The sequence below is a fragment of the Rattus rattus genome, chromosome 14, assembly GCF_011064425.1.
Source record: "Rattus rattus isolate New Zealand chromosome 14, Rrattus_CSIRO_v1, whole genome shotgun sequence".
Classification (NCBI taxonomy): domain Eukaryota; kingdom Metazoa; phylum Chordata; class Mammalia; order Rodentia; family Muridae; genus Rattus; species Rattus rattus.
In genome coordinates this window covers 60129230-60155144 of record NC_046167.1, presented here as the reverse complement: position 1 = coordinate 60155144, position 25915 = coordinate 60129230, and the positions used below count along the sequence as shown (strand labels likewise).

At 43.9% G+C, this 25915-nt stretch overlaps 1 protein-coding gene across 1 annotated transcript in view; it reads right to left on the bottom strand.

Annotated features, from left to right (window-relative positions):
* Positions 1 to 25915, bottom strand: part of Sycp2l (synaptonemal complex protein 2 like) — a 52995-nt gene that overhangs the window by 7707 nt on the left and 19373 nt on the right. The window contains 16 exon segments of the mRNA XM_032884244.1: positions 1019 to 1088; positions 1249 to 1322; positions 7868 to 7950; positions 9853 to 9986; positions 10452 to 10501; positions 10958 to 11102; positions 13303 to 13351; positions 16516 to 16594; positions 16682 to 16739; positions 18322 to 18440; positions 18865 to 18962; positions 20816 to 20972; positions 22295 to 22355; positions 22451 to 22543; positions 23829 to 23874; positions 24608 to 24660. Coding sequence (XP_032740135.1) covers positions 1019 to 1088; positions 1249 to 1322; positions 7868 to 7950; positions 9853 to 9986; positions 10452 to 10501; positions 10958 to 11102; positions 13303 to 13351; positions 16516 to 16594; positions 16682 to 16739; positions 18322 to 18440; positions 18865 to 18962; positions 20816 to 20972; positions 22295 to 22355; positions 22451 to 22543; positions 23829 to 23874; positions 24608 to 24660 — 1369 coding nt within the window.

Sequence of the window (25915 nt, the reverse complement as noted above, 5' to 3'; positions counted from 1 at the left end):
CAGTAGGCTCTGGATCTCGCACCCGTATCACTCTTCTGTGTTCAGACCCAGTTTAGAGCCACGCTCGCTTGCTTTTTGGTTGCCAGTGAATTTAATCAACCCTGTCAAAAGTCAGTGCCAAATACCCCGAGGATTGACTTACAACTCTTCAGGCCTGATCTGAAGCCAACCAGTCTTGGACACGAACAAAAACTTGCCCTCAGCACAGGCTGGTCAGGTGCACAACCAGCGATACAAGTCCACACACACAAACCATGAAATGCCAAGACACGCCTCTCCCCAAATACCACGAATTATAGAAATGTCTACCAAGGAGAATTATCTAGATGAATCCAATGGCAAGGAACTTTAAAATATATATATCTATAGATATCGATATCGATAGATAAATAGATATCTCTAGAGATATCTATCTATAGATAAATAGATAGATAGATATCTCTAGAGATATCTATCTATAGATAAATAGATAGATAGATATCTCTAGAGATATCTATCTATAGATAAATAGATAGATATATCTATAGATATACATATATATATCAACCTGATCAAAGAATTCAAGAAGTTTAAAGAGGGTGGGAACAAACGTGAACGAACTTAGAGAGGGAGGAAGAAACTCCTGCTGGAAACCCAAGAAAATACAAACGCATGCTGAAGGAGGTGACAAGGACAGTTCAGAATCCATGAGTGACTTCGATAAAAAGATAGAAATACTGAAGAAAATTCAAGTGGAAATGAAGTTGGCATTGAAAAAAATCAACTACCCAAACAGAAATCTCAGAGTGAATAGCGATTGGGTAGGTGGAATCAAGCAGAAGAGAAAATACTGGGACCGGAAGACAACGTAGGGAAGCTAGACCACGCCAATCAAAGAATAGGATTACTTTTTTAAAACATGCATGAAAGGAACATGTATGCACAGTGATTTTTTTTTTAAATCTGGAATAATCTGAAAAATGGCCCAGATTAATTACACTTTTTTTTTCTGTTAAAGAAAACAGAATTACTCAAGTACCTCTGTGTTCCAAGCTTTCTAGCTTGTGCTTGGAGCTACGGTTCCCCATGAATGGTTCGAAGTTCACAATCTAGAACACAAAATACAGACATACGTAATTACAGCCTGTGGAATGTACACAGTTAAAAAACAAGGCAGTGGTGTTGTACTGCCCTCTTAAAAGAATAAGCAATTGCTTTGTGCAAGTGTGATTTTTAAGTCTGGAAAATTGAATGACTAATAAGTAGTACCTGGGGTTCATTTTCCTCTACTTCCGGGAGCTCCAAGGAAGACGGACTGCTGGACGAATGAGGACTTTGGAATTCTGAGTATTAGAGAAAACAATTCCCACTGAGCAAACAGATCAAGAGACTAATTCACATAGCACTCTGTGGTGGTTCTCTGTATCGGATCTCCTCGTTAAAGGAGAGGGGACGGTCCTAAACAAAAGTGTCATCTCTCTCAGGGCATGCATGCTTGTTGGGTTTCTGTGTCCGTAGATAAATGAACGGCCAGTGCCCCCAGCAGCCTCCCTGGCTCACATCTGTCTGTGCATCCGTTCTACGCATCCATTCTGCGCATCTGTGATTCTCTCTCCTCAGATTTAAGTTGCCTCCTTATTTCCTTTCCCTTTCCTGTATGTAACGACTTGATACAGTCACACATCATTCACCAATTATCACAAATTAATCTGACTCCGCCTATCATTCACCACCTACCAAACTTGTTCACCCAAAAATGTAAGGTCCCCATGCTTTGATGGACATCTTCATTTCCCCACCCACATGTAAACATTTTATTTTCTGCTTCTGTGATTTTGAATTTTGTAGTTTCTACGTGTTTGGGGAAAAGATCATACAGTGGCTCTCGACTTGGTTCATGTCATAATGAAACATCCTATAGGTCCATCCTCTCCACAAAAGGCAAAACTTCCTTTTCATAGAACATGGGATGGAGTCCTGTGCCCACCGCAGTTTTTGTCAACCACCCAACTTATTAATACGCACTTATGTTGTTCCACCAACTTACTATGGGTTAGGTTAATGACAATGAACACCTTCTCATAGATTTGGTGGACATCTGAGCATTTTGTCCATTTTTAATTCTTCTTCATGCTGAAACTGAGAGCTCCTTACAGGTTTTAACTATCAACACCTAACCAGTTCTATGCAAACTTCTGCTCTGTCAGTTGTCAGGCACGCCCTGCAGTATAGCAGTGCGTCGATGGGGTTCTTGCTTACGTCTACGTCATATCTAAAAGGTCATTGCCAAGGTCAGTGTCAGGGAGCTGGTTCCCTATGCTGAGATTGCTTGCCTACTTGTCCCCTTTGTCCCCTTTGTCCCCTTTGGTCCTCAGACAGATTTGCTTCTATTTTCATGTCATATGTATGTATAATTTTATGTATCTATAATGTCTAGGACCCACAAATAAGGAAAAACATTTAGGGCCTGGAGAGATGGCTCGGTAATTAAGAGCACCGGCAGCTCTTCCAGAGACCCCCGTTTGATTGCCAGCACCCCCATGGCAGCTCACAATCATGGTTTATTTCCCTTGCAGGGATTTTGACACCCACTTCTGGCCTTCATGGGGACCAGGCACACACATGCTGCACATGTATACATGCAGCAAAAACACCCAGACACATAAAAATAAAAATTTGATATTTGTTGCAGACTCATTTTAATCTGATTAGCTCCAATTGCATCCATTGCCAGAAAATGACAGGTAATTCTTCATAATTAAGCACATTTCTTTGTATATGTACATTTTTTAAAAAATATTTTTTACATCCCAATTGCTGACCCATCTCCCCTTCACAGGGACCCTCTCAGGGTCCCTCCCCTTCTCCTCTGAGAGGGTAGGGTCCCCCTGGGTATCCCCCTACCCTGGCAATATCAAGTCTTTACAGACGTACCACATTTTTTAAAAAAGATCTACTTGATGCATATGGGTGTTTGGTCGGCATGTATGTCCACACACCAGAAGAGAGCATTGGAGTTCCTGGAACTGCTGTTGCAGAAGTTGTGAGCCACACTGTGAGTTGTGGGGATTGAATCCAGAATCCCTGGAAGAGCACTCAGTGATCTTAGCAGCTGAGTCATTTTTGTGGCCCCTGCCACATTTTCTGTCCCCCTGTGGGACAACTAGATTAGCTCTGTAATATGGCTATTGTGATTCATGCTGCAATCGTTTCTAATGCGATATTCAGTCCATTTTGACTTTTGTTCACAGGTTTAAACCAAAGGTCTTAATTCTTTTGCATGTGGATATCTACTTTCCCTCAAACCACTCTTTAAGCACACTTTCTTCCTTATCATTTACTTTACAATCCTTGGCAAAGATCAGTCGATCACATGTGCGCTGTTTGTATTTGAACCAACCGGCCTTTATTTTTTTATATACCAACTTTAATTTCTATGCAGTTGTAACATATTGAAATGAGGGAGGTTTGTCCCAAGACTCTGAGCTCAGCTCTTTCCCACTATGGTAGTTTGAGATCTTCCAGGCTTCATACAAATTCTAGAATTTTTCTTTTACGGTGAAGAATGCATTTGGAATGTTGATAAAGACTTCATATAAACTATTTGTTCCCTTGGGAGCTGTGATATCCTTAGACTATATCAGCTCTTCCAGTCCAGGGGATGAAAGGGCTCTCCGTGTATTCATACCTTCTTCTGTTAGTGTCTGTTTGCCCCTTCAGTGTGCAAAGCTTTCACTTCCTTAGTCTGCCCCCGTTGTTTATCCCGTCATAAACTAGATCGTTCTCTCACATCTTCCTTCAGGTAGTTCTTGGCTACAGTAGAAGCGGTGACAGATTTTTAAATGAACATGAATTGCACATCTTAGTGGAGAGTGGCATTTTTATACATCAGAATTGTGTGGGTTGATTAGAGCCAACCACCTCTGTCAAGCCTCTCCAGCCCTACAGTCCTTCCCCAACTTCTAGCGGCCTCACTTCTACTGTCAAGAAGAATTTAGTTTCTACAGATGAGAAAGGACGTGCTATTTGGTCTGTGTTTGACTCACTTCACACGAATCCTCTCAGGTTCCATCCATTTTGACGAAAAAGGCGACAAGCCATTCTTCTGTGGCTCAACGGTAGGCTTCACACATGTGCTACATTTCTGCCACCTGAGCATCTTTCTGTGCAGGGCTCCCTGGACTGGTTCCATTTTTAGCAACTGTGTGGCACATACACCTCATCCTGAAGGTCCATCTCTTTGGTGCCCTGATTTATCCCCTTGGGTTACATGCACAGCCGTGGGGCAGTTATGCCGTAAGGTAAGGCTAGTGTTTGTAATCGGTCTCTGTAAGAGCTGCTCTAGTTTGCACAAACACCAATGGTATTAAGAGTCCCATTGGCCACATCCTTGCCAAAAGTATCTTTAAATACGTCATCATAAATAGAGTGAGTGGATTCTTGTTATAGCTAGCTTTGGTTTGGTTTGGTTTGCTGTGTGCTAAAGATCAACCCAACATGTCATTCAAGTGCTCTCTCATTGGTCAGTAGCCCCTGCCACTCACTATAGGCCTGACACTGATTTCCTTAGTGGCTAATTCTATTGCACATTTCCCCCCTCTGAATCACCCCTGCGTCTTGCATCCCTAGGATGAAAACAACTTTTTCATCCTAGGGATGCAAGTTGTTTCCCTTTGATAAATAAAATTATCAAAATTAATATATTAATTATCAAACTAATATATTAATAAAAATATTTGATATATTGAATTAACTTGATTTATTACCATATTAAGCATTCATGTATATCATTGAGCATTCTGCCCTGCAGATTGTTGTGTCCTTAAAGTTTGGTAACAGAGCAGTGCTGTTACCAATGCAGGTAACAGGTCGCAATGGTGACTCAGTGAGTTAAAAATGCTTGCTGTGACATGGTTACATATCAATGTCTACTTAGTAATATGCATTTTTCTTTCTCTCTCAGTCTCTAAATCAATCATTCCTCTAGACACTAATCCATCTTCTTTTCATGTAATAAAATAATTATGGGTGTTGAAAAACAATGCTTGCTGTGCAAGCCTGAAGATGTGGATTCCTAGACCCCACGTAAAGAGCAGATGTAGCACAAACATCTGTAAATGTGCTACTGTGCCCATAAGAGATATAGGAGGGAGACACGGGCAGGAGAGTCTCCCAAAACTTGGGGCCAGCTTAGCCCGGTTTCTGCACCAGTCACAATGAGAGGGCAAGACCTGACACCAGCTATCTGAATGCAGCCTGTATGAATGCAAATTAAGGTAAAAAGCAATTGAAAAGGATACTGGATGTCAACTGCTGACCTACACATGCAAGAATGCACACATGAACACACACACCACACATATATGCACACACACGCACACAAACACCTGTACACATGCATTACACACACACACACACACACACACACACACACACCATTTTTAAAAGGAATTAGAAGGGGTTGGGGAAAAAATTCCTAGCAAGCGCAAGGCCCTGGGTTGGGTCCCCAGCTCCAAAAAAAAAAAAAAAAAAAAAAAAAAAAGGAATTTTCCATTTTTTAGCTTTATAAAATAGTTTGAGGACTTATAGTTCTTATAAAATTCGGTAAAATCCAAGAGTAGAGTTATCCGAGGCTTTAGAAGGAAACAGTTTATTATTGCTTCAATCCCTGTGCTTGCTACATATGGATCAATTTTGGTAGAAAGCTGTCCAGAGATTGGCCTGCTTCTTTTAAGCCTCTAACTTGTTGATAGTTTTTTACATGCGTATATGTAATAATCTGTATTTCTGTGGTATTGGTTATTATGCATACATCACAGATTGCGTGAGTTATCCTCTTCTGTTGATTAGCATAGCTGTTTTTATCTTTCTAAAATACTAATTTCACTGCCTTTTATCTTTTTGTTCCTATTTTAGATATCTGTCCATTGTGAGCTCGGTTTTCTTACGACCTTGATTGAGAGGCAATGTGGGGCTATTTTAAACATTTTTTTAAAAAAACAGGCACTAATTGCTGTAGACTTTCCTCCTTTTAAAAAAAGAGTTTTTGTAAAGAAACAGTTTAGACAGAAAGCCATTGAAGAAAACTCTTAGAATTGTGGTAAGGGGGGCTAGAGAGTTGCCTCGGTGGTTAAGAGCCCTGGCAGCTCTTCCAGAGGACCTGGGTTCAATTCCCAGCAACCACATGGCAGTTCACACTTCCAGGGGATCTGACATCCTCACACAGACAGACATGCAGGCCAAACCCCAATGCACATAAAATAAAAATAAATATTATTTTATAGTTGTGATAAGGATGCTGAAGTGTGTAGGTCTTCACGGTTGGTGACCTCTGGCAGGGGTGGGGTAGGGAAAGGACTTAAGTTTCTTTAAGAGGCTGGTCATTAGAAGTTTGACCCCGCTCCAATGAGTATATGGGCGACATGAATAGGATCTAGTTTTTGTTCTGGAGGAGGTGGCGGGCACTGGGGTAGAGAGCTTGAAAGGACTGGAATCAGGTAGCATTATGTGGAATTTCCAAATAATCAATAAAAACATTAAGTTAAAAAAAGAAAACGGCAGAAAAGATTTTTATGACCATGAAAATGTCTTATGTGTCCTTCACCTTTATTGAATAAATCAATTATTAAAAGAAAAAAATTCTTTTGCCTGTCTGTATGTGGATGACTGATTCCCACAGAGGCCAGAAGAGTGCGCCAGAATCCTTGAAACTGAAGTTAAAGGACGGCTGTGAGCCACCGTGTGGGTGTTGGGAATGACCCTGGGTCTTCCTCAGAACTCCAAGAGTGTCCTCAACTGCAGAGACAGCCCCTGCCCCACAGCTCCCTCTCTCCTGCATCCCACATGCTGTTTTGACATGTTAGTTTCTGCTTTAGTTTCTTTCAATATTTAATTTTCTTTCTCATGGTTTAGGGTGCCTTCAAAAAGTCTGTTGTGGGGTTGGGGATTTAGCTCAGTGGTAGAGCACTTGCCTAGCAAGCGCAAGGCCCTGGGTTCTGTCCCCAGCTCCGGGGGGAAAAAAAAAAGTCTGTTGTTAAGACACAACCAGCACACACGAGCCATTCCCATCTGAGAGGCTCCCTGTAAGGGAACCAGAACCTACAGAGATCACTGCTGTGTCTGCAAGAGAACGTCAGAGTCTTGCTCTTTAAAAGATAATGACGACGACGGTTGAGTACAAGAATTAAACAGACATATAAGGAAAATTTATCCAAGTCTTAACTAGACTGTCTCCAAACTGAATCTATCAGTGATTGAGAAATCAAAATTCAAAACAGAGAGGAAAATTTAGCAAAGTGACTGCAACTTTGAAACACAAACAGAAAGGCTTAATATGGCCAATTAAATAATGATCCCAAGAGGTAGATCTCTAGCAGGGGCATGGATCAAGACGATGCCTGAGATGGGTTATGGCGTGAACTACATGCAGGGCTCTCCCGCTGTGGTCCTTGTGCTCTCCTGACAGCGGTGCATGGTTAGATGGTGGCAGCACAGAATCTGGGCATAGGTAGCAGAAACACTGGTGATCGATCTTCCTTCCTGGAGCCTCTGGGCCCAGCAGTGAGACTACCGTGAAAGAGAGTCAAAATTCCTTTTGAAACCCCTCCCTGCATATTCACCCAGAGGCGGGGCTTTTAGCTGGAATGGATGGAGTTATTTAAGAATCCTCCAGAAACTCCTGAAGATGTGGCAGCAGGGGAAACAAGGTGTCCTCTCCCTACCCTGTCAGTAGCAGGTGCCTGGGCTCAGCACAAGATGGAGAGGAGACAGCAGCTATTCCACTGTCTGGGCACAAGCCTACATACAGCTGGCAGCACCCTTTATCCTCGAGCACACTGATCTCCCAGCCCAGAGGCAGTCGGTCTCTTGGCCCCGCCATGAAGCTCACCTCTCCAGTGTAGACCATCTGTCTCTCCTGTCTTCTTTGTGGAGGAGCTGGGTTCTGAGCCCCTACGTTCAGGCATCTCGAATCTTAAGACACCAGGGAAAGACCCGATTCTTTTTTGTATATTCGTTTTAATTTTAATGAATTGGTTTGTTCCAACGGTTTTAGGTAACATTCTGGGGTTTCTCTTTGTATAAAGTGATATTTCAACCACACCTTTTATTTCTGTCTTGCTGATTGCTCTGGCAAGGGCTTCTGGGACTATACTGAATCGAACGGCACAGTAGACACCTTGCCAAGTTCTTCTGGATTCTGACGAAACCTTTTCATCCCTTTATGTGGCATGAGATCTAAGCTTCTCACTCATAGCCTTTAATAGCAGAGGCATAGCCCATATATATTTAATTTTTGAGAGTTTTTTAATCTTAAAAGGATGTAGACTTTCTCCAATATCTTCTGAATCTACTGCAATTATGAATTTTATGCCCATTCTGTTATTGTAGTCACTACAATGCCACTTAGCAATTTTCATAAGTTGAATCATCCTTGCATTCTGGGGGTGGGGAGGAATCTCACAATTACGACACATGATGTGCTGCTGAAGTCAGTATAACAGTTGTCTTGCTCTTTTTATTGCTATCATTCAGCACCATGACTGAGAGCAGCTTGGAGAGGAAAGGGCTACACATCACATGTGTGTCATCAAAGGGAAGTCAAGGCAGGCAGAGAATCAGGGCGGAAACCCAAGTCAGGAGCCTGGCGGTATTAACTGAAGGAGGAGCTGTGTAGGAACACTGCTTGGTTTGTCTGTCCCTTGTGGCTCATACACCCTGCTCTCCTACGCTATTCAGGACTACCTGCCCAGGGCTTGCACCACCCACAGGGATCTGGGGCCCTCTCACACAACCATTAATTAAGAAGCAGCCCTGTAGACTTACAGAGAATCTGATGGAGGCATTTTCTTAACTGAGGTCCCCCTTCCTAGACGACTGTAGCCTGTGTCAAGCTGACACAAAAACTAGCCAGCACACCAGTGGAGTATCACCATGTATGTTCTTTAGGGGTCATCATCTGTATTTTCTTTTCTTTCTTTTTTTTTTTTTTTTTTTTTTTTTTTTTTTCGGAGCTGGGGACCGAACCCAGGGCCTTTTATGCGCTTCCTAGGCAAGCGCTCTACCACTGAGCTAAATCCCCAACCTGTATTTTTTTTTTAAAAAAGCATTCCCCTATCTAGCTTGGATATTGAAGAGCTTTTGGGCTCACGAGATGTGTTCTGTAGTGTTATCTCCTCTTCAGTTTTTGGAGCTTGGGAAATTCTGTTATAAATTCTTTAACTGCCAGGTACAGTTCACACAGAGACCCATCGAGTCCTGTGCTTCTCTCGTTGGGAACTCCGATTACTGCTTCTAATTTGTGGCTGACTTTGTTCTGTGACTACAAAAAAAATTGAGTGGTTGAAACAAAAGCACGGGTCAGAAAGCAAGACTACCATCAACCAGTTCTTTTAGAAGTTTACGATCCTTTCTGTTGGTCGTCATTTGTGTTTCCCTGTCTTGGAGAGGAGTGTCAGACTCTCATGGACAAGCCGAGCTCAAGCATCAGCACAAAGAATTCAGCATCACCCATGGTCTGCGAGTGGAAACATTAAACAGAGAAAGCATTGCAACGTTGCTCATTCAAAGATTTCTACGTTTTCCTCAGAGCCAGGATGTAGCTTAATGAATGACGGTGACAAGATTGATGGCTTGAGTTCAGTCCCCAGAACCCATATGAAAAGAGAAAACCAATTCCTGCCGGTCGTCCTCTGATCTCCATAAGGATGCTGTCATACAAAGCACCCCCCCACACACACACACATACACACGTGTACACACACATGTACACACGTGTACACATACACACACAAATAATTTCTAAAATCAAAACGCAGTTTCTTTCATAGACCATACCCCAAAATACATTTTTTATACTATAAACTAACAGAAAACCAAGTACCTATTTTCTGTGTAGATGCCTCAGGGGTTAACAGCACAGAACTGTCTTGTAGTTTTGTCTCAGAAATGTTTAGACGAGTGGAATCGTTTCTCCTGGGGATGCCTTTCCACAGTGGTGTTAGCTCGGCCTAAGACGTAACAGTCTTATTAAATATTAATATTCACAACACTCAGCCATAATGGCAAAAGCTCCCACGATATTTTCAACAGCCTTTAAGAAGACTAAGCATTGGGTTTGCTGGATTAAAGAACAAACACTAGGACCCCGACATCCCCCAAACTGGAAGAACACTAAAGTAAAATCTTAACTGGTAGCTACAGCCGGGGGCCTCCAAAGTGAGGTGCAGGTCAGAGCAACAGTGACAGAGGAACTCAACAGAGAAGCAAATGCTCAACTCCCACCTACAAGCCACCCAATCAGAAAGGCAAACAAACAAGCAAATTTACCTGGAGAATCGTAGCAAATATTTAGAAGTCTTGGATCTTCTACAGTGCATGCCAGGAGACCCTGATCTGTTACTCACAGTCCAGAAGAAAGTGATGAAGTTTGACCCACCCATAATGCCCCGGGGCAACCAATAAAGTGCACTTACTTCATCTTTCTCAGGAACACGGCCACTTCTGATGGGGGAGAGTGGTAGGACTGGAAGTGAGCACACAGTGAGCACATTTCCATGTGAGACACAGATACGCCCATCCCTCTTGCCGTCACACACGTGCACACTACCAGTAATTCCTGTCCTGCCTGGGGGTCTGCGCTCAGGCTTTCCTCCTCATTCATCCTCGATCCCTGCTTGCCCCCCACCCCACCCTCACCAGCACCCTCATACTCTGTCACTGAACAATAAAGGACTCTTCTCAGCTTATCAGATCCTACTCAAGGGTTAGCTCAAGACCCACTCACTTCTTACACAAGATGGTTCCAGCCTATGCCAGATTCCTCCTCACCACCCTTTTTCTATATCTCATATTTCAACTGTAGGCTGATCCCAAGACCACGTTATTTCCTTGGTATCTTCCTTCCCCATCATATACGGAAACATAAATATCTGCTGACTGACTGAGAAGTAGCCCAAAAGCATGAGCAAATGCTGCTTACTCCGTAGAGAGCTGACTCTCGGCTTCCTCCTCTGGGAGTAAGTTCTTAGGGATTTCCTTTTGTGGTTCTGGGTCCAGGATCGTTCACTGGTATTTGAACTTGAACCTTCGTTACTCTCCAAGATGTAGTGTTTCCTATCATTAAACTTTTCCGAAAACAGATGACAAATGAGAACACCGAAAGCGGGGATTAGCGCCATCCGTATACAAATAAACAGGCGCGCATGCGCACTCACACACCAAACACCGATTCAGTTCGGAAGACACAACTCCTGATACAAAACTAGCTTCTCTTCCACCGAGAGAGAGAAAGAGAGAGAGAGAGAGAGAGAGAGAGAGAGAGAGACAGAGACAGAGACAGAGACAGAGACAGAGACAGAGACAGAGAGGGACAGAGAGACAGAGAATGAGGGGGAAGAAAGGAGGGGCGTTCATTCCATGAATCAGTTCCCACAAGAGGTGCCCTTCAAAGGATGACAAACTCTCTCTAGTCAAGTGTTTGGAACTGAAAGGAGATTGGTAAGTGTCCCGAAGCAGTGGCACCCCAATACTACACCACCTCCACCACTTCAAGCGCAGGCTGACACGACAAAACCAAGTTAAAATGCTCTCCTCAGTGGCTGGGTTGTATCTCCTTGGTCAAGAGCTTCCCTAACACATAAGCCCCTGAGTTTTACCTACAGTGAGGCAAAGGGAGGCAGAGGGGTGGCTTTGCAAAACAGGTGTAGCGAATAGGAGGGAATTTACTCCGATTACTCATCGCTAGCTGTTGGTATTCAATTAAATGCGTAAACCATCCTTAGATGCCTCTCTGGAAAAACACGGTCTTGCCACATGTGGCGCATCCTTGTGATTGTTTACAGCCTGAGCTCATGAGACCTTTACTCCGGTGACCTCGCTTAACCCTCAGCATAAATTGTCCGAGGCTCTGAATTAAGTCGGCCACTGCCCGAGACTTCAGTCTGCCTGGTTTATCAGCTCCATTCTCCCAGCCCGGGGCGGTGGCCGTGAACCAGGGAGACCTTCTTTTCTTGCAGCAGATTCCTTCCATTTGTCACAGCAACAGAAACCCGACAAACACTGGTCTTAAAGCAAATCAAGGGAAAACAGTGCTTGGCTGTGCATTGATGGGGTCAAGACTCCCAGACTTCCATATTGTCTGCAGACCCCAGATGGGAAAACTCGAGTCTCAGGGACTGAGGCTAAGAATGGCTCAGGACACGTTGCTGGCAGCTCATAATCCCGAGTTTTAGAAAATCCTTTGTGTGTGTGTGTGTGTTCTTTTTTAAAGTGCTTTTGTTTTTGTTTTGAAATACACTGAAATGCAGGCTTAGGGCATTGTGCTTCGTCCTGTGAGGCCACTAGTGAGGTTTGCTGATCGAGTGTCATTAGGTTCACAAAGACAGAAAGTCACATCTTTAAACACTACCTCAGAAGCATTTTATTTTGTTGGGTTTTTTTTTTTTTTTCTTGTTTGTTTTGAGACTGTCTTGCTCTATACCCCAAGCTGGCTTTGAACTCATGGAAATCCCCCTGCCTCGGTGTGCCATGCGCTGGATTACAGGTGTGAGACGTCATACCGGGTTCGTTTCAATTCTTTTAACAAGTCAAAACCCTCTAATGGTTAAGTGGTGCGCGTACCGTTGAGTCTTTCAGCCATTTTCTCTTTTTCTTTTTTTAAAGCAAGAGCAAACTTTGGGCTCTAGGACCAATTTAACTTAACAGGGTTAGGGGGTCGAAGTAGAGCCCCACATCTGCCCTTCTGATAGATTTCTTTGGCTTTAATGTGTTAGCCACCATAGCAATGCCCATTTTTACCCAGTGTGCCTCTTGGGCCCCCGAGGAAGGACCCCTCATGTACCATGTGGCAAGGAGGCTTCTTTTGAGGTTTGTGAATACATACTACTGTACAAAATTGACAGAAGGGGGCTGGTTTTAAGTCCTCTGTGATCCAGTTACCAGCAAATGGGATTTAATATGAAATTCACCCCTCCCCCTTCTATTTTTGTTGATTGATCTCATTCACCTAAGTGGGGGAGGCGGCTATTGCAGATTTACCTCTCCACAGTTAGTAGCCCATAAAATCTACATCACGGAATGAATGAGAAAGCAAGAACATAAGTAAATGTGTAGACGAAAAGATTAGTATTGCCATTTTCTATTGTCTGGCTTGGAGTGGGGGAGTCTGCCTACTATTAGAAATGACTCTGATTTTACATTTGACATTGCAATAATTCCTATCACTGTCTATAGCTGTAGACATCAGGGAGTAGAGTTAGGGAAGTTTGGAAAATGGTGAACATTTATGGAAGTGCTACCTTAAACCAATAGAAATTCCTACATTACCGACATCCTTCTGCCCTGTTCTCTGTCCCTCGCAAAGGCAGACTCTTCCCTAAAATAAAATATATCAAGTGAACAGGGTAGGTCTGACCTCAGTCACCCTCTCCCTCCCCACAAAGGTCTGGCTTCTTGATCATAGGCTGAGTCTGTGGGATGCACACCGTTCTGCACACAAATGTTATCTTACAATCTGTTTCCACATAGACACTCTGGGAGGAGATACTGTTATAGAATGAGCCTCTGTGGAGTCCTTCATCCCTCACACACAAAGAGAGGAGGGGGCAGGTTAGGGTCACAGGTAGTCTGCCAGCACAGTTGATGCTCAAAACATGGGCTCTCCCAACTCCAGCCCTGCCCAGGATCCATCTGGGGTGCTTTAGAAAAAAAGTTGTCTCCAAAGTTTGGTGATGCTGTCACCTTGTCACTTGTCTTCTGTGAAGAAGCACTGTCTGCTCTTCAACTGGGTTGCTCTACTGAGTTCCACAAGTTCCTCATCTATGCCTAGCAGTAAGTACCCACCGCTCACCAATCGGGTGTCTGGGACTTGTGTGTGCTGTTGAAGAACAGCTCTATGGGAAATAGCATGATCCAGCAGGGGAAAAAAAAATTAAAGAGAGAACCAATATGGTTTTCCAATCTAGCTTTTGGGCTTGTAACCAAGGGAATTGAAAGAAATCTGATATTGGTAGGTCCAAATCTAAAGTTCCCAACCAAATACTAAAGTCCAAACCATCTGAGTGTGAAGGTGATGATACAGTGGAAGCCCATGCCTGTCTTATGTGAGCGGCCAGTGGAACTGCAGGCACACCAAAACACTGTGACATCGCCATCAGCCCATGGGCATCAGGCATGTAAAGGACAAAAGGAATTGATGTTTGGATTCAGGTCTTACTCCCAAGATATGAGATCTATATATCATATGTATATATGTGTTATATAGGTTGTATATATCATATATGTGTATATATGTATTAAATCATACCTATAATACATATACACAGCATATACATATATGTGTGTGTGTGTATATATATATACACACACATATACATATATATATATGCCTTGTCCTAGGCATTTGATTGGGGACATTCATCCTGTACTAAAAATCCATTCACCCCACTGATGATCATTTGAATTGTTTCTATTTGATGGTTTTCCTAAACAAAGCTATTGTAAATATCCGCACACATTCTCTTTGTGGACCTATGTTGACAGACATCTTGAAAAATACCAAATATGGGAAGAATGGACCAGAGGGTTGGTATCCTCACTTTAAGAAGCTACCAGCAGTCGTGAGGGCACCGTTGTCTCCATCCTGTCATGAACGTGACAAACACACAGCAGTTCTGACGCATACCCCCATGGTGTGGACAGAACGGCTCTCGTGCGCTCATCCACCACCTGTAAATGTCTTCTCAGGGCAAAACTTCCTTACGTCTTTTCCCTGTAGCTTCATTGGTTTGCATCTTTACCACTGAGATTTTCAACCACAGGCCCAGAAGCAAATATTTACAAATGTTTTCAACAAGGCCGTGGCTGGTCTTTTCTTCCATACTATGACTTCTTTTCAAAGAGCAGAAGGGCGTGGGTGAAGTCTAGTTTATCGGTTCACTGGGGTTTTCTTGTTTGTTCATTTGTTTGGTGTTTTTTCAGGCTGGTTTTGGTTTGATACCTTCAAAACTGACCCCTGCAAAATCACGTATTTGTTCCAAGTATGTTTTATGTGTAAGTCTATAACCCAAGCTTAGTTCATTTTAATACAATGAAAAGATCTGAAGATCATTTCGAGGGCGTTGCTGGGGTTTTTTTTGGGGGGGTGTCATAAGGATATCCCGTCATTCACATACTATTTCAGTTAATTTCACATCAGTTATAGGAGACCCCACCTTTCTCTACTGAGCGGCCTCTGTATTTCCATCAGCCACCAACAGCCCACATCCCTGAAGAATCTTTGCTCGCTTCCTGCTTTTATTTAGCTATCTTTATAGCAACACCACTCTCTCAGCTTCCAGTAAGTCTGCAGAGCAGGCAGGGTGGAAGGTCCTGTCTCTTTGCTCCGTCTTGAAAACCTTATTAAGGTCCCACGAGGAATTGAGAAATGGCGCACCAGTTTCTTTTTAAGCCTACCGATACTCAAACCGGGAGTTATGGTAAATACTTAGATCTATTTGCACAGAATTGAGATCTTGCGCTGTCCCTCTCATGAGCACACTATCTCTCCACCTACTTAAATCTTCTCTTCTCTCTCACCATGTTCTGTAGGAACCCCTGTATGTTGTGTCCTAAAGCTACCCTGCATTGTAATGCCATTACAAATGCTCCTGCTTTGTCATTCTTTAAGAAGGAAACTGAGTTCCATACACCCGTCTTGTGTTCAATCTAAAATGCAGCAGGAAAATACACCTCCGCAAGGCAACTCTAAAGGTTTGCTACAACTCAAATTGTTCTACCCAAAACTTCACGTGGAGTTTGATGAGAATGGCTAGGTTAGAGGAAACTCTAAACTGTCAGCATGTGGTACTCAAAGGAGAGTCAACCGTGTAACTTTGTAGTCTTACAATAGCCTAAATGCTCACCGGAAAAAAAAACAAAAAAACAAAAAAACACAGATATGAAAACATGATACACATGCACAGTGCTATATACTGCTCAGCCACCAAGGATGAAATCCTGAAATTCTCAACATGGGTGACACCGGAGGAAATGCCACTAAGTGAAATAAACCACGTGACCTGCCGTGTGGGATTGAACAGTCCAACCCAGAGAAGGGAGATGACCTGGTGGTCACCAGAAGCCCGGTGAAAGGGTGCGATGGGCCCTATTGGTCCACAGTTACAGCTAGACCTGAGAATGGTTTCAGTGTTGCCTTCACATCAAGGGGGCTACCCCTGGCCATCAGCAACACTGTGGAATCCGTTTTAGAATAGCAAAGGAGGCGGCCGAGAGCTCTCACTAGGTGGAGGTGATGGCTATTTCAGATGAATATGCCAAGAACTGTTCATTGATCATTGCACAATTGCACTTATATTTAAAAAAAAAATCCTGTCTCCCACAAGCAGGGCAGTTACCTTGCAGATACATGTATGGATGTATCACAATGTCTCCATGAACATGGGACTTACTATAGACGCAGGTAAGCTTGGAAGTATCGATGTGTACAGTTACCACGAAATTTAAAAAAAAAAAAATATGTTGAAAATGAAAATCACTTACTTTGTATTATTTAATGTGGAAGCCTGATTTTGAATTGACAGTTCTTGCACATCCGCAGGATACTCATATTCTGAAGTAACTAGTTAAAAATGAAATAATGGTAGTAAGCAGCTTGGTCAAACATTTAACTGGACCACTCAGAGATAGTGGGGAAAACTCACCGCACCTTGTTCGGGCTCATCTGGCTTTGAGTTTTCAGGTGAACAGTCCTCAGATTTTGTTTGCTGGAAAAAAAAAGAAAGAAGGAAGGAAGGAGAGGGATGGGAGGGGGTAGCAGAGGGGGGAGAGGAGGAGGAGGAAGAGGGGGAGGAGGAGAAGGAGAAGAAGACGACGAGGACGGGGAGGAGGGAGAGGAGGAGGGAGGAGGAGGTTGTTGTTGTTACTATGGTAACAGGAAAGCGTCAGTGCCCAGTCTTTGAGACCATGCTGCCACTGAAGCACAGCTGAACACCACTTGGCTCCCAATGACTCTGTTGTTACAAAATTTTCACTTCCAAGTCACAAGCAAGGACCTGTCACTATCAAAGATGGCCACGGTATTATCGGGTCCAGAGGAAGTGCTACAAAAATGTTTCCAGGAACCTTAGCACTAGGAGCCAGGGTTCAACTTCTCAAGACACCTAAATGGTGACATTAAAAGGAGATAGCTTATCTGAAAAGACTCATCTCTGGCTGTTAAATGTAAAAGCCCTGACACCATTATCAGTCATACCTCCACGCCGCGTGTTTACGGAACAAATGGCTAAATAAGCCGCACAGGGACTCTTCTTACATTACTTAATTTTTAAGCTTGAACATCAGAGTGCATATGTGTGATGTCACACATTAGGCTTTGCTTCCTGTCTGCATTGGGAAAAGTCTGATAAGTCAAGCTAAATGTATGTACGCCCTCGAACACTTACTGCTTTAGAGTGAAAACATCCCAAACCCTTTCTACCAGCATCGTTAATACCCACAGCCATCCTGCTGAGAAATAACATGCCAGCCCTTCTTGCCTGAGCCAGTCGATAACTGCCAAGTGTGCATGTTTAAACCCAAGAAGGCCAGCCGGAAGAACTTGAGTCACTTCCTGGGCTGCAATAGTTTTATATCAAGTCAACATAAGCTAGAGTCATCAGTGAGGAGGGAACCTCAATTGAGAAAATGCCTCCATAAGATGAGGTGGGCATTTTCTTAATTAGTGGTTGATGGGGGAGAGCGCAGACCACTATGGATGGGACCACCCCTGGGTTGATGGTCCTAGGTTCTATATAAAAGCAGGCTGAGCAAGCCAGTAAGCAGCACCCTTCCATGGCCTCTGCATCAGCTCCTGCCTCCAGGTTCCTGCCCTGCTTTAGTTCCTGTCCTGAATTCCTTCAGTGATAAACGGTGGTGTAAAAGAGTAATCCTAATAAAACTGTTCCTCCCCAAGTCCCTTTGATCAGGTCATAGGATTTCTTGACAGCAATAGAACCCCTAAGTAGGACACTTCTGTTGATTGATACTAAGCCCTGAGAACAGCATTATTAGTCAATGTATCCACATATCCCCAGGTAGAGAGGGAAACCTCATCTAACCCTCAGGTTCCTTCCCTACATTAATCTGTAGTCATCTTCCTCCAGATACCAAATAAAGGGACAAGACAGAGAGCAGTCTAGCCAGGTATTTCACGGGAGAGCCATGTTCAATGTACAGAGAGAATACATCAGCTTGGGACATGGGTTCAATCTGAAGACGACAAATTACTGGCTGACCGCTGTGGAAGAGAAAACTGGGCTAGCATTCAGGAGAGGAGACATGCGCTTGTCTCTCCCGCAGACCACAAACCTCCTGGCTCCCTTTACTCCCAGCGGGCACCGACTGGACGTTAAAGCGGCGAGTTATTAGGCACTGGTCAACTTCAGCATCCACGAACTCTGGCAGGACTGTGGATTCTTCTGCATCCTCTACATTCAGTAAGAAAGGAACAAAGAAAGCAATAACCTCCTTAAGGCAAGCTGGCACTCTGTCCCTACTCTCCAAAGCAAACAGGGCTCCAGTACACCGCCACCTAGTGGTAAGAGCTGGTGGAAGGTTGTGCCTCGACTCTCAAATCCAAAACTAAGCCCTTGAACTCAAAATTCAAGAGAAGACAGCCCTGCAGAGTTGCGTCTCCTGACACCCCCAGCATCTGTTCTTCTTGGACACTTCCAAATGTCCCCAAAGAGGGACATTAGCAGAATGAGAAGGAGCTTCAAGGGTACGATCAGGTCTTCATGGGATGCCGTTGTGTGACCAGCTCAGGGTGTACAGGACTTCTTACAAGGTACCCTCCTCGTGCTTCTACAGAGAATTTAGAGTCAGAATTCTGCCACCTCCCAGAATTCATACCTGTTTCTCCTTCGAGGCTACTAGGAATCTCACCATCTTCTTTTTCAAAGCCAGAGGAGACTTTTATCAAAACAGAAGCCTGAAATGAATGAATGGGCCTTTTTAAAAAAAAAAAAAAAGCTCTAAAGCTTTTTATCCCACAGCAAGTTGATGAATTAGGGGAGAGGAGTCTCTGCTATGTTCAGCCACCCCCTCCCCTCAACCACCACCTTCTAGGATCAGCCCCGATTGTGCAGTCACTCTCCCATGGTCTTTCGTCATCTGTCATGGCTTGAATGCACTCTCCAATTCTGGCATGTTAGAAGCCATATTCCCAGCGCAGTAGCTCTGAGAGTGGAGGTGTTCAGGAGGCAGGGCTGTAAGACCTTTGCTTCTGAGTCCTGGCCTTCAGAGGCTGGACAGATGTCAGGACATGGTCAACGGTGGCTCCAGACTCCAATGCTAAATAAACTCTGTCTCTTTATCAGTGACCCAGCCTGTTGATGATGTGTAACAAAATATAGATGACAGAAGTAGGAGGGAGATAAGAGGGGGGAGGAGAAGGTGGAGGAGGGAGGAGAAGGGAAAGGGAGGAGAGAGGAAGAGAAGGGAGAGGGAGGAGGAGGGAGAGGGAGGAGAAAGGAGAGGGAGGAGAGGGGAGGAGAAGGTGGAGGGAGGAGAGGGGAGAGGGGAGGAGAAGGGAGGGGAAGAAAGAAAGAAAGAAAAAGAAAGAGAAGAAAAGAAAAGGAAAAAAAACCTGGCATCCAGATTCTTCTGGCTTATGCTGATCTAAGGCCTCCAGTGACTTTTCATCCCCTCTTCCTTGGCTTGTGGCTCTCTCAGTGTGAGTCTGCAGTGAGCACCCAGTAATGATCCCCCAATCCCTACCCTTTTCTTACAGGAGCTTCCTTCTCCAGGAGCCGTGGCTTCCTCCAGTGTAGACTCTAGTCCTCCACACCAAAGCCAGTTTGGGAAGTGTGGGAATATGGGAATTTAATGGTCCTCACAGGTAAAGGCAAACTGAGCACAGAGGGTCACTTTGTCATGCAACATAACAGAGGAGATTTTTTTTTCTGTAAGCGGCTAGTACTCCTTCGTCTCTCACCCTCATCCTCCGTGTAGGACCTTAAGAACTCTATCTGTAGAGCGCTTTATCACCTACAAGATGCTTTAATGTATAACTCAAAACAAACAAAAAAGGCCAGCCGAGACTCCTTCCCACACCTTACTCCTTCCCTTCCCGTGGTCTTTCCATTCAGTCTCTTTGTCTGTTGTTGGGAGTCCCTTTACCACAAATCTCATTGCCTTGCCTACTGTCTGTGATGGGAAAATGCCCCTGTGTGTGCATAGGAAGAAGCTGAATCAAGTGGGGAGACCACAGAATCCCAAGGTACAGGACATTTCTACCAGGAAAGACCTGTACAGTATTGGGGAACTCCCTGCTGATTCCTGACAGGACCAGGAAGAAAGGTCAAGAAGCAATACTGTCTCTGTGGGAGTATGGAAGGGGAGCAGTAATACCTCGCCCAAGCTGCACTGTCCACAGTGCGTGCAATGAAGCCTCTGACGGCGGAAAAGGCCTTTGTGCCTGCATATTTAAGATAATGTCACCAGAGGAAGAGTTCAGACCAAAACCTAGAATTCTCAAGTCTTCTGCTTGGCTAAAGGCTACATCAAAACCCAAGAGATTGAAAATACATTTTCAAATAATCAAAGGAAATGAAGCCAGGCATGGTAGCACTGGCCTTTAATCCCAGCACTAGCAAGGCAGAGGCAAGTGGGTCTCTGTGTTCAAGGCCAGCCTGGTCTACAGAGTGAGTTTCAGGGCTATAGAGAGAATCCCTATTTTAAAAAGAAAAAAGAAATGAAGAAAGAAAGAAAGGAAGGAAGGAAGAAACTACAGAGAGTGGGGGTATGAGGTAAGAGGGGGAGAGATAAGATGATAGACAGACAGACAGACAGACAGACAGACAGACAGACCACCTGTTCGTCTTCTCCCAAAGCTTGAATGGAAGCTTGTGATATGTCAAGTTGCCTATCGAAGTAGATTTCTATTTTCTTTGCTTCTCTCTTGCTGATAACAATTGGCTGCTTCAGGTAAACAATGAACAGCTTTATGCTTTCGTTTTCTAACAACAAAAAAGTATGTGTCATATCAGGTATGTCAGTGTAACGAAAGCTCTTGTCAACTGTTTATAATTTTCTGCAACGGTAATATGAAGTCATACTAAATATAAACGACTTTGAAATTTTTATTTGTGCGCACACACACACACACACACACACACACACAGACTTAGAGGCCTATTGAAGGACCTTGCTTTATGAGTAAAGAAATAAGTATCCTCTTGTATGGCACCATTCCATGTCTCTCTAAAAGAATTCTTGTTATACAACAGGTATTTTAGTTTCAAATATCCTAAGCAATATTCTCTTCTCTTCCTCTCCCCCGTCCTCTGAAATCCTACAGTTCTAAAATTCAGTTTACAACATGCCAATATCCATGTCAGTAGTCATCTCTTTAAGAGAAGTGAAGTATCTATGGAGATGTCTGGGTCTCAGACGACAGCCCCTTCCGTGATACTGTTGTGACAAATGAACACTCAGTTTCAAGACTGATATTTTCAGTCTTGATCAAAATTGGATCAAAATTAAAATTCAGTCTCCAGGGGGGAAAAAAGCCACAGTAAGTACAGGCTAGACAGATGCTAGATCCAGTGGGAAGGTCATGAAAGATCAGACAAAGCTAAAAGCCAAGTACCCACCATGATAGAAAGAAAAGGAAGAGAAAGGGAGACACATAGGTCTTCACTTGGGTGGTCCAAGATGGCAATCCCCTTGAAACCATTGGCTAATAAAACTACCATGATCTGCCAGTATAAAACCACGGCAGACTGTAAAGATTTAACACAGATAAGAACAGACAACAGCACAACCATCTTTATCTTCATTACAAGTTAGTATCTTTCAAAGAGTCAGTTAAACAGTGAATTGAAACCAACCCACTCTTTGATTTAGAGTATATTTCAAATATTCCCTGGTTGTCTAGTGGTCAAGGACTTGGCACGCTCACTACCTCAGGCTGAGTTCAATTCCCATTCAGAGAAGCCTCTCTTCTAAGTCTGGAGAGATGGCTCAAAGGGCAACAGGTCATTCTATCCTTCCAAAGGACCCAAGTTCAGTTCTCGGCACCCACATCAGGTGCCACACAGACACCTCTTACATCAGCTCAAGGAGATCCGACACCCTCTTTTGGCCTCTGAAGACATTCACCCACAAGCAAGTACTTCTGGACAGAGACAGACACAAACATATAAACAAAATAAATCTTTTAAAATGAGAGAGAGACTCCAAGTAAGAACGCATGGTCAAAATCTGCTCTCGAGTTAACTAAACATAACATCAACAGAAGCAACAGTTGACGCTCTACGGGAAGGTGTTTACATCTTACCAATAATGAAGAATTTGGTCACAGCTTCCTTCAAAAGTTGTACTGGCTCCCACAGAGCACTCTTGAGGGGAAAAAATGGGGGGAAGTTATGAATGTATAAATGTATTTACACAAAGAATTCCTAAATGCTTAGGCCTGCTGGGGAAACTTCATTACCTCTGCGTTATCTATGTAAAAAGTCACACTCTGGCTTCCTAGGTTGAAATCGATCCAAAATTCCTCTAATTTTTCATCTGCTGGTTTTCTCATCTGTGGGAGAATTTCAGCAAACGTTATTCGGGAACCTCATGGCCAAGGGTCCAGTTTAAATTACTCACTAACAATAGCCCATGCTCCTAGGACAGAGCTACCCTCTGCTCTTAGTACCAAAATCCCATGTAAACCGGAAGTGGGTCTCAGTCTGGTCCTCCAAGCCCTTTCCAGGAAGATCCGACTGTCCTCGGAATATCTAACAGACACTTAAATGTGTTACATGACTCCACCCACACAGGTTTTTCCCTTGGTGGAAATCATGAAGGTAGAGTGAACCCGCTGAGAGTTGAATCCATAGTAAACCATGAAGAGTGATGGAAACTTCTAGCAAGGAAGATTTTTGTGAGTGGTGATTTGATGTTGAGCTTACTACCTGTCAGGGAACAACTTGAGCTCAGATTGCTTTTATCAGTACAAAGTACACACTCTAGTAAAAATCAAGATTCCAGCAATGTGGTGTTCTAGAAAGAGTAAACATCTTTTCTGTCCAACTTCCCATAGGCATCTGCCCAGAGGCTCCTCCTGCAATGCCTTTATCCTCCCTAGAGGCCTTCTAGACAGATGTCAGGAGTCCAGGCTGAGCACCACTCATCTGAAATCTTAGACCAGAGTAGTTCTGACTATGGAACGTCTGCATGTATATGACAGGAAGGGGGTCTGGCAAAGGGACTCGTTCATACCACAAATGGACACTCATCTCCTAAGGGAAATTTATACAGCACTTTATACATACGTGTATTCCCCTTGGGCCTTGCATGAAGAAGGGCATGGGACATTTTATGGTTTCTCTACATCTTATTTACTGTGTGTTTGCATTCACATGAGTGCATGTCACGGCATACACGTGAAGGTTGAGAGGACAACTTGCAGGAGCCAGTTCACTCCTCCCACGCATCTCTCAGGGACCGAATTCAGGTCACTGGGCTTGGCAAAAGCACCTTTATCTGATGAGCCATCTCCATGGGCCGTGTGGCTTTCCCCCCTTTGAGTGCATCATGTGTGTTTGTGTGTGTGTCCATAGGTGTTGAACCTCAAGTAGCATCTAACTTTCTACATGTATGCACCTGCACACAAGAACATATATGCACATGCATGTACGTATGCGCGCGCGCACACACACACACACACACACACACACACACACACACACACACAAGTAAGTAAATGGCCCCTCAGAGTACTGACAGCAAAAGTCTGACCTAACTGTGTAAACCTAATAGTGTTTCTTTTCACACCACCCTGATGGAGAGAGAGAGAGAGGGAGTAGGGCATACACGCCTACCTCCTGAGTGTCGGCAAAAGCAGCCAGGCATGGGAACGAGCAGACCCTGCAAAACACCTCACAGTTAGAAATCGAAATGACCTGGAGCTGTCTTATCGTTTTCATAACTGTGGCATGCTGGGAAGTCTCTGATACACAGGGCTTGTGAGGGGCTTCAACTCTGCAAATAAAGGTCTCCTGTGGTAAGATTTCACCTCCAGCACACAGCTCATAAGTCAGGGTTATCAGCATTCATTCCAGAAAAATCACTTGGTCCTAATGCCTAAAGAGCAGAGTGAATTTAGCAAATATTGTCTCATCAAGGAGTTACCTGTCCACCATATGCCTATCCTCGGCACCTTTAGCCTTTTCAAAATTACTCAAGAGATCCAGGAACTCTCAGGATAGGAAGGCGGTTGACAGCACTTGTTGGGTTCAGTTCCCAACACCCACACGGGAGCTCACAACTGTCTTCTAAGTCCAGTTCCAGGAGATTCCATACCCTTCAGACACACACCTTGTATATCTACACAGAGGTCAAACACTCATACACATAGAAAAAATACATTTGAAACAAAACAAATCTAACCAAAAGACCCACCCACTTCAGCCTCCCAGGTACGAGGATTACGGTTGTGATCCACCATACCAGGCTCTTCCTAGATTTCCAACCAATTAACCTATCAGTAAAATGCTGATCCTATTGCTCTTCAAAATTAAAAAGATCCTAGATAGTCTTAAAATATTAGACAATATCATATTTACAATTATCCGATAAAAGAACCCCAAAGACACATTACCTTCTCTGGTCGCCGAGTCTGTTATTGAGGAAATTGAGAAACTGCCGACAGTCCTAAGACAAATGATATGAGGCTTAGATTTAGAAGCACGCTATCTTGACTACCATGCTGGCCAACCCTGGGATTCACAGCTTTGTGGCAGCAATGTTTTGTGCCCAGAGAGAAGGTTGTAGGTAAGCTGCCTCCTCATACCCTCAACGTTACCTACTCAGCTGGAGAATGCTTAGTGCTCAAAAGCCAACGCATGATGGGTGGATTCATTTGGGCGAAAGAGTGAGCAAGAAAATTAGACCTCCCTTAGAGCCCAGTATTTGACGAACTCCTCTACCACACACTTCCCTGACACCTGTTCAATAAACGTCAGACAACCTATCAACTTTGGGTGAATTCACGTGGACATATTCCCCACGTCTGTCCTTTGTAGATCATCTATGCCATATACTCCAAGAACAAGGACAACCTCTAGAATTCTCCTAAACAACAGCCATCAAGGCAGTGACTATGTCGCCCTGACATCCTAAGGACAAAGAGACACATGAGTCCAGATTTGTCTTCATTTTATGTTTCCAAGGACTGGCTGTTGTCATCAAACGTTTCTCACACTTCAAATCTGTATTTGGTTCTCAACAGATATGACCAACGTAAGACTTTAATCTAAAACCAATTCAATAGAGAAGCTGGTAGACTGGGAGGTTGTTGGAGAGATGATTTTTGGGAATGAGGTAATTTCTCTATTCACATCATCTGTAGAGACAGATAAGTAGTGTCTGGTTGACCATGACACCCCAGACACTCTGGTCGGTTGGTCTGTCTGTCTCTGTCTCTGTCTCTGTCTCTGTCTCTGTCTCTCTCTCTCTCATGCTCTCTCTCTCCCTCTCTCCCTCCTTCCCTCCCTCCTCCCCCTCTCTCACTCACTCATTCTCCTTGTGCTAGCTACTTTTATGTGAAGTTGACACAAGCGGGAGTCATTTTAGATGAGGGAACCTTCATAAAAGCCATCACATTCCCAATTTGTCTCCTGGCTTGGTTCCCTCTAAAGAAGTTCCATTTTTATCTTCCCATGTGCCCCCTATATATTTTGTATACAAGCCTGGGGGGCATTTTCTTAGTCATTGATGTGGGAGGACCAGCCCATTTTGGGTGGTGCTACCCCCTGGGATGACGGTACTAGGTGATGTAAGATCAGTGAGTAAGCCAGGAGGAGCAAGCCAGTGAGCAGCACCCCTCCATGGCCTTTGCATCAGCTTCTGTCTCCAGGTTCCTGCCTAGTTTGGCTCCCATCAATATCCCATCAGGATATAAAAGCCA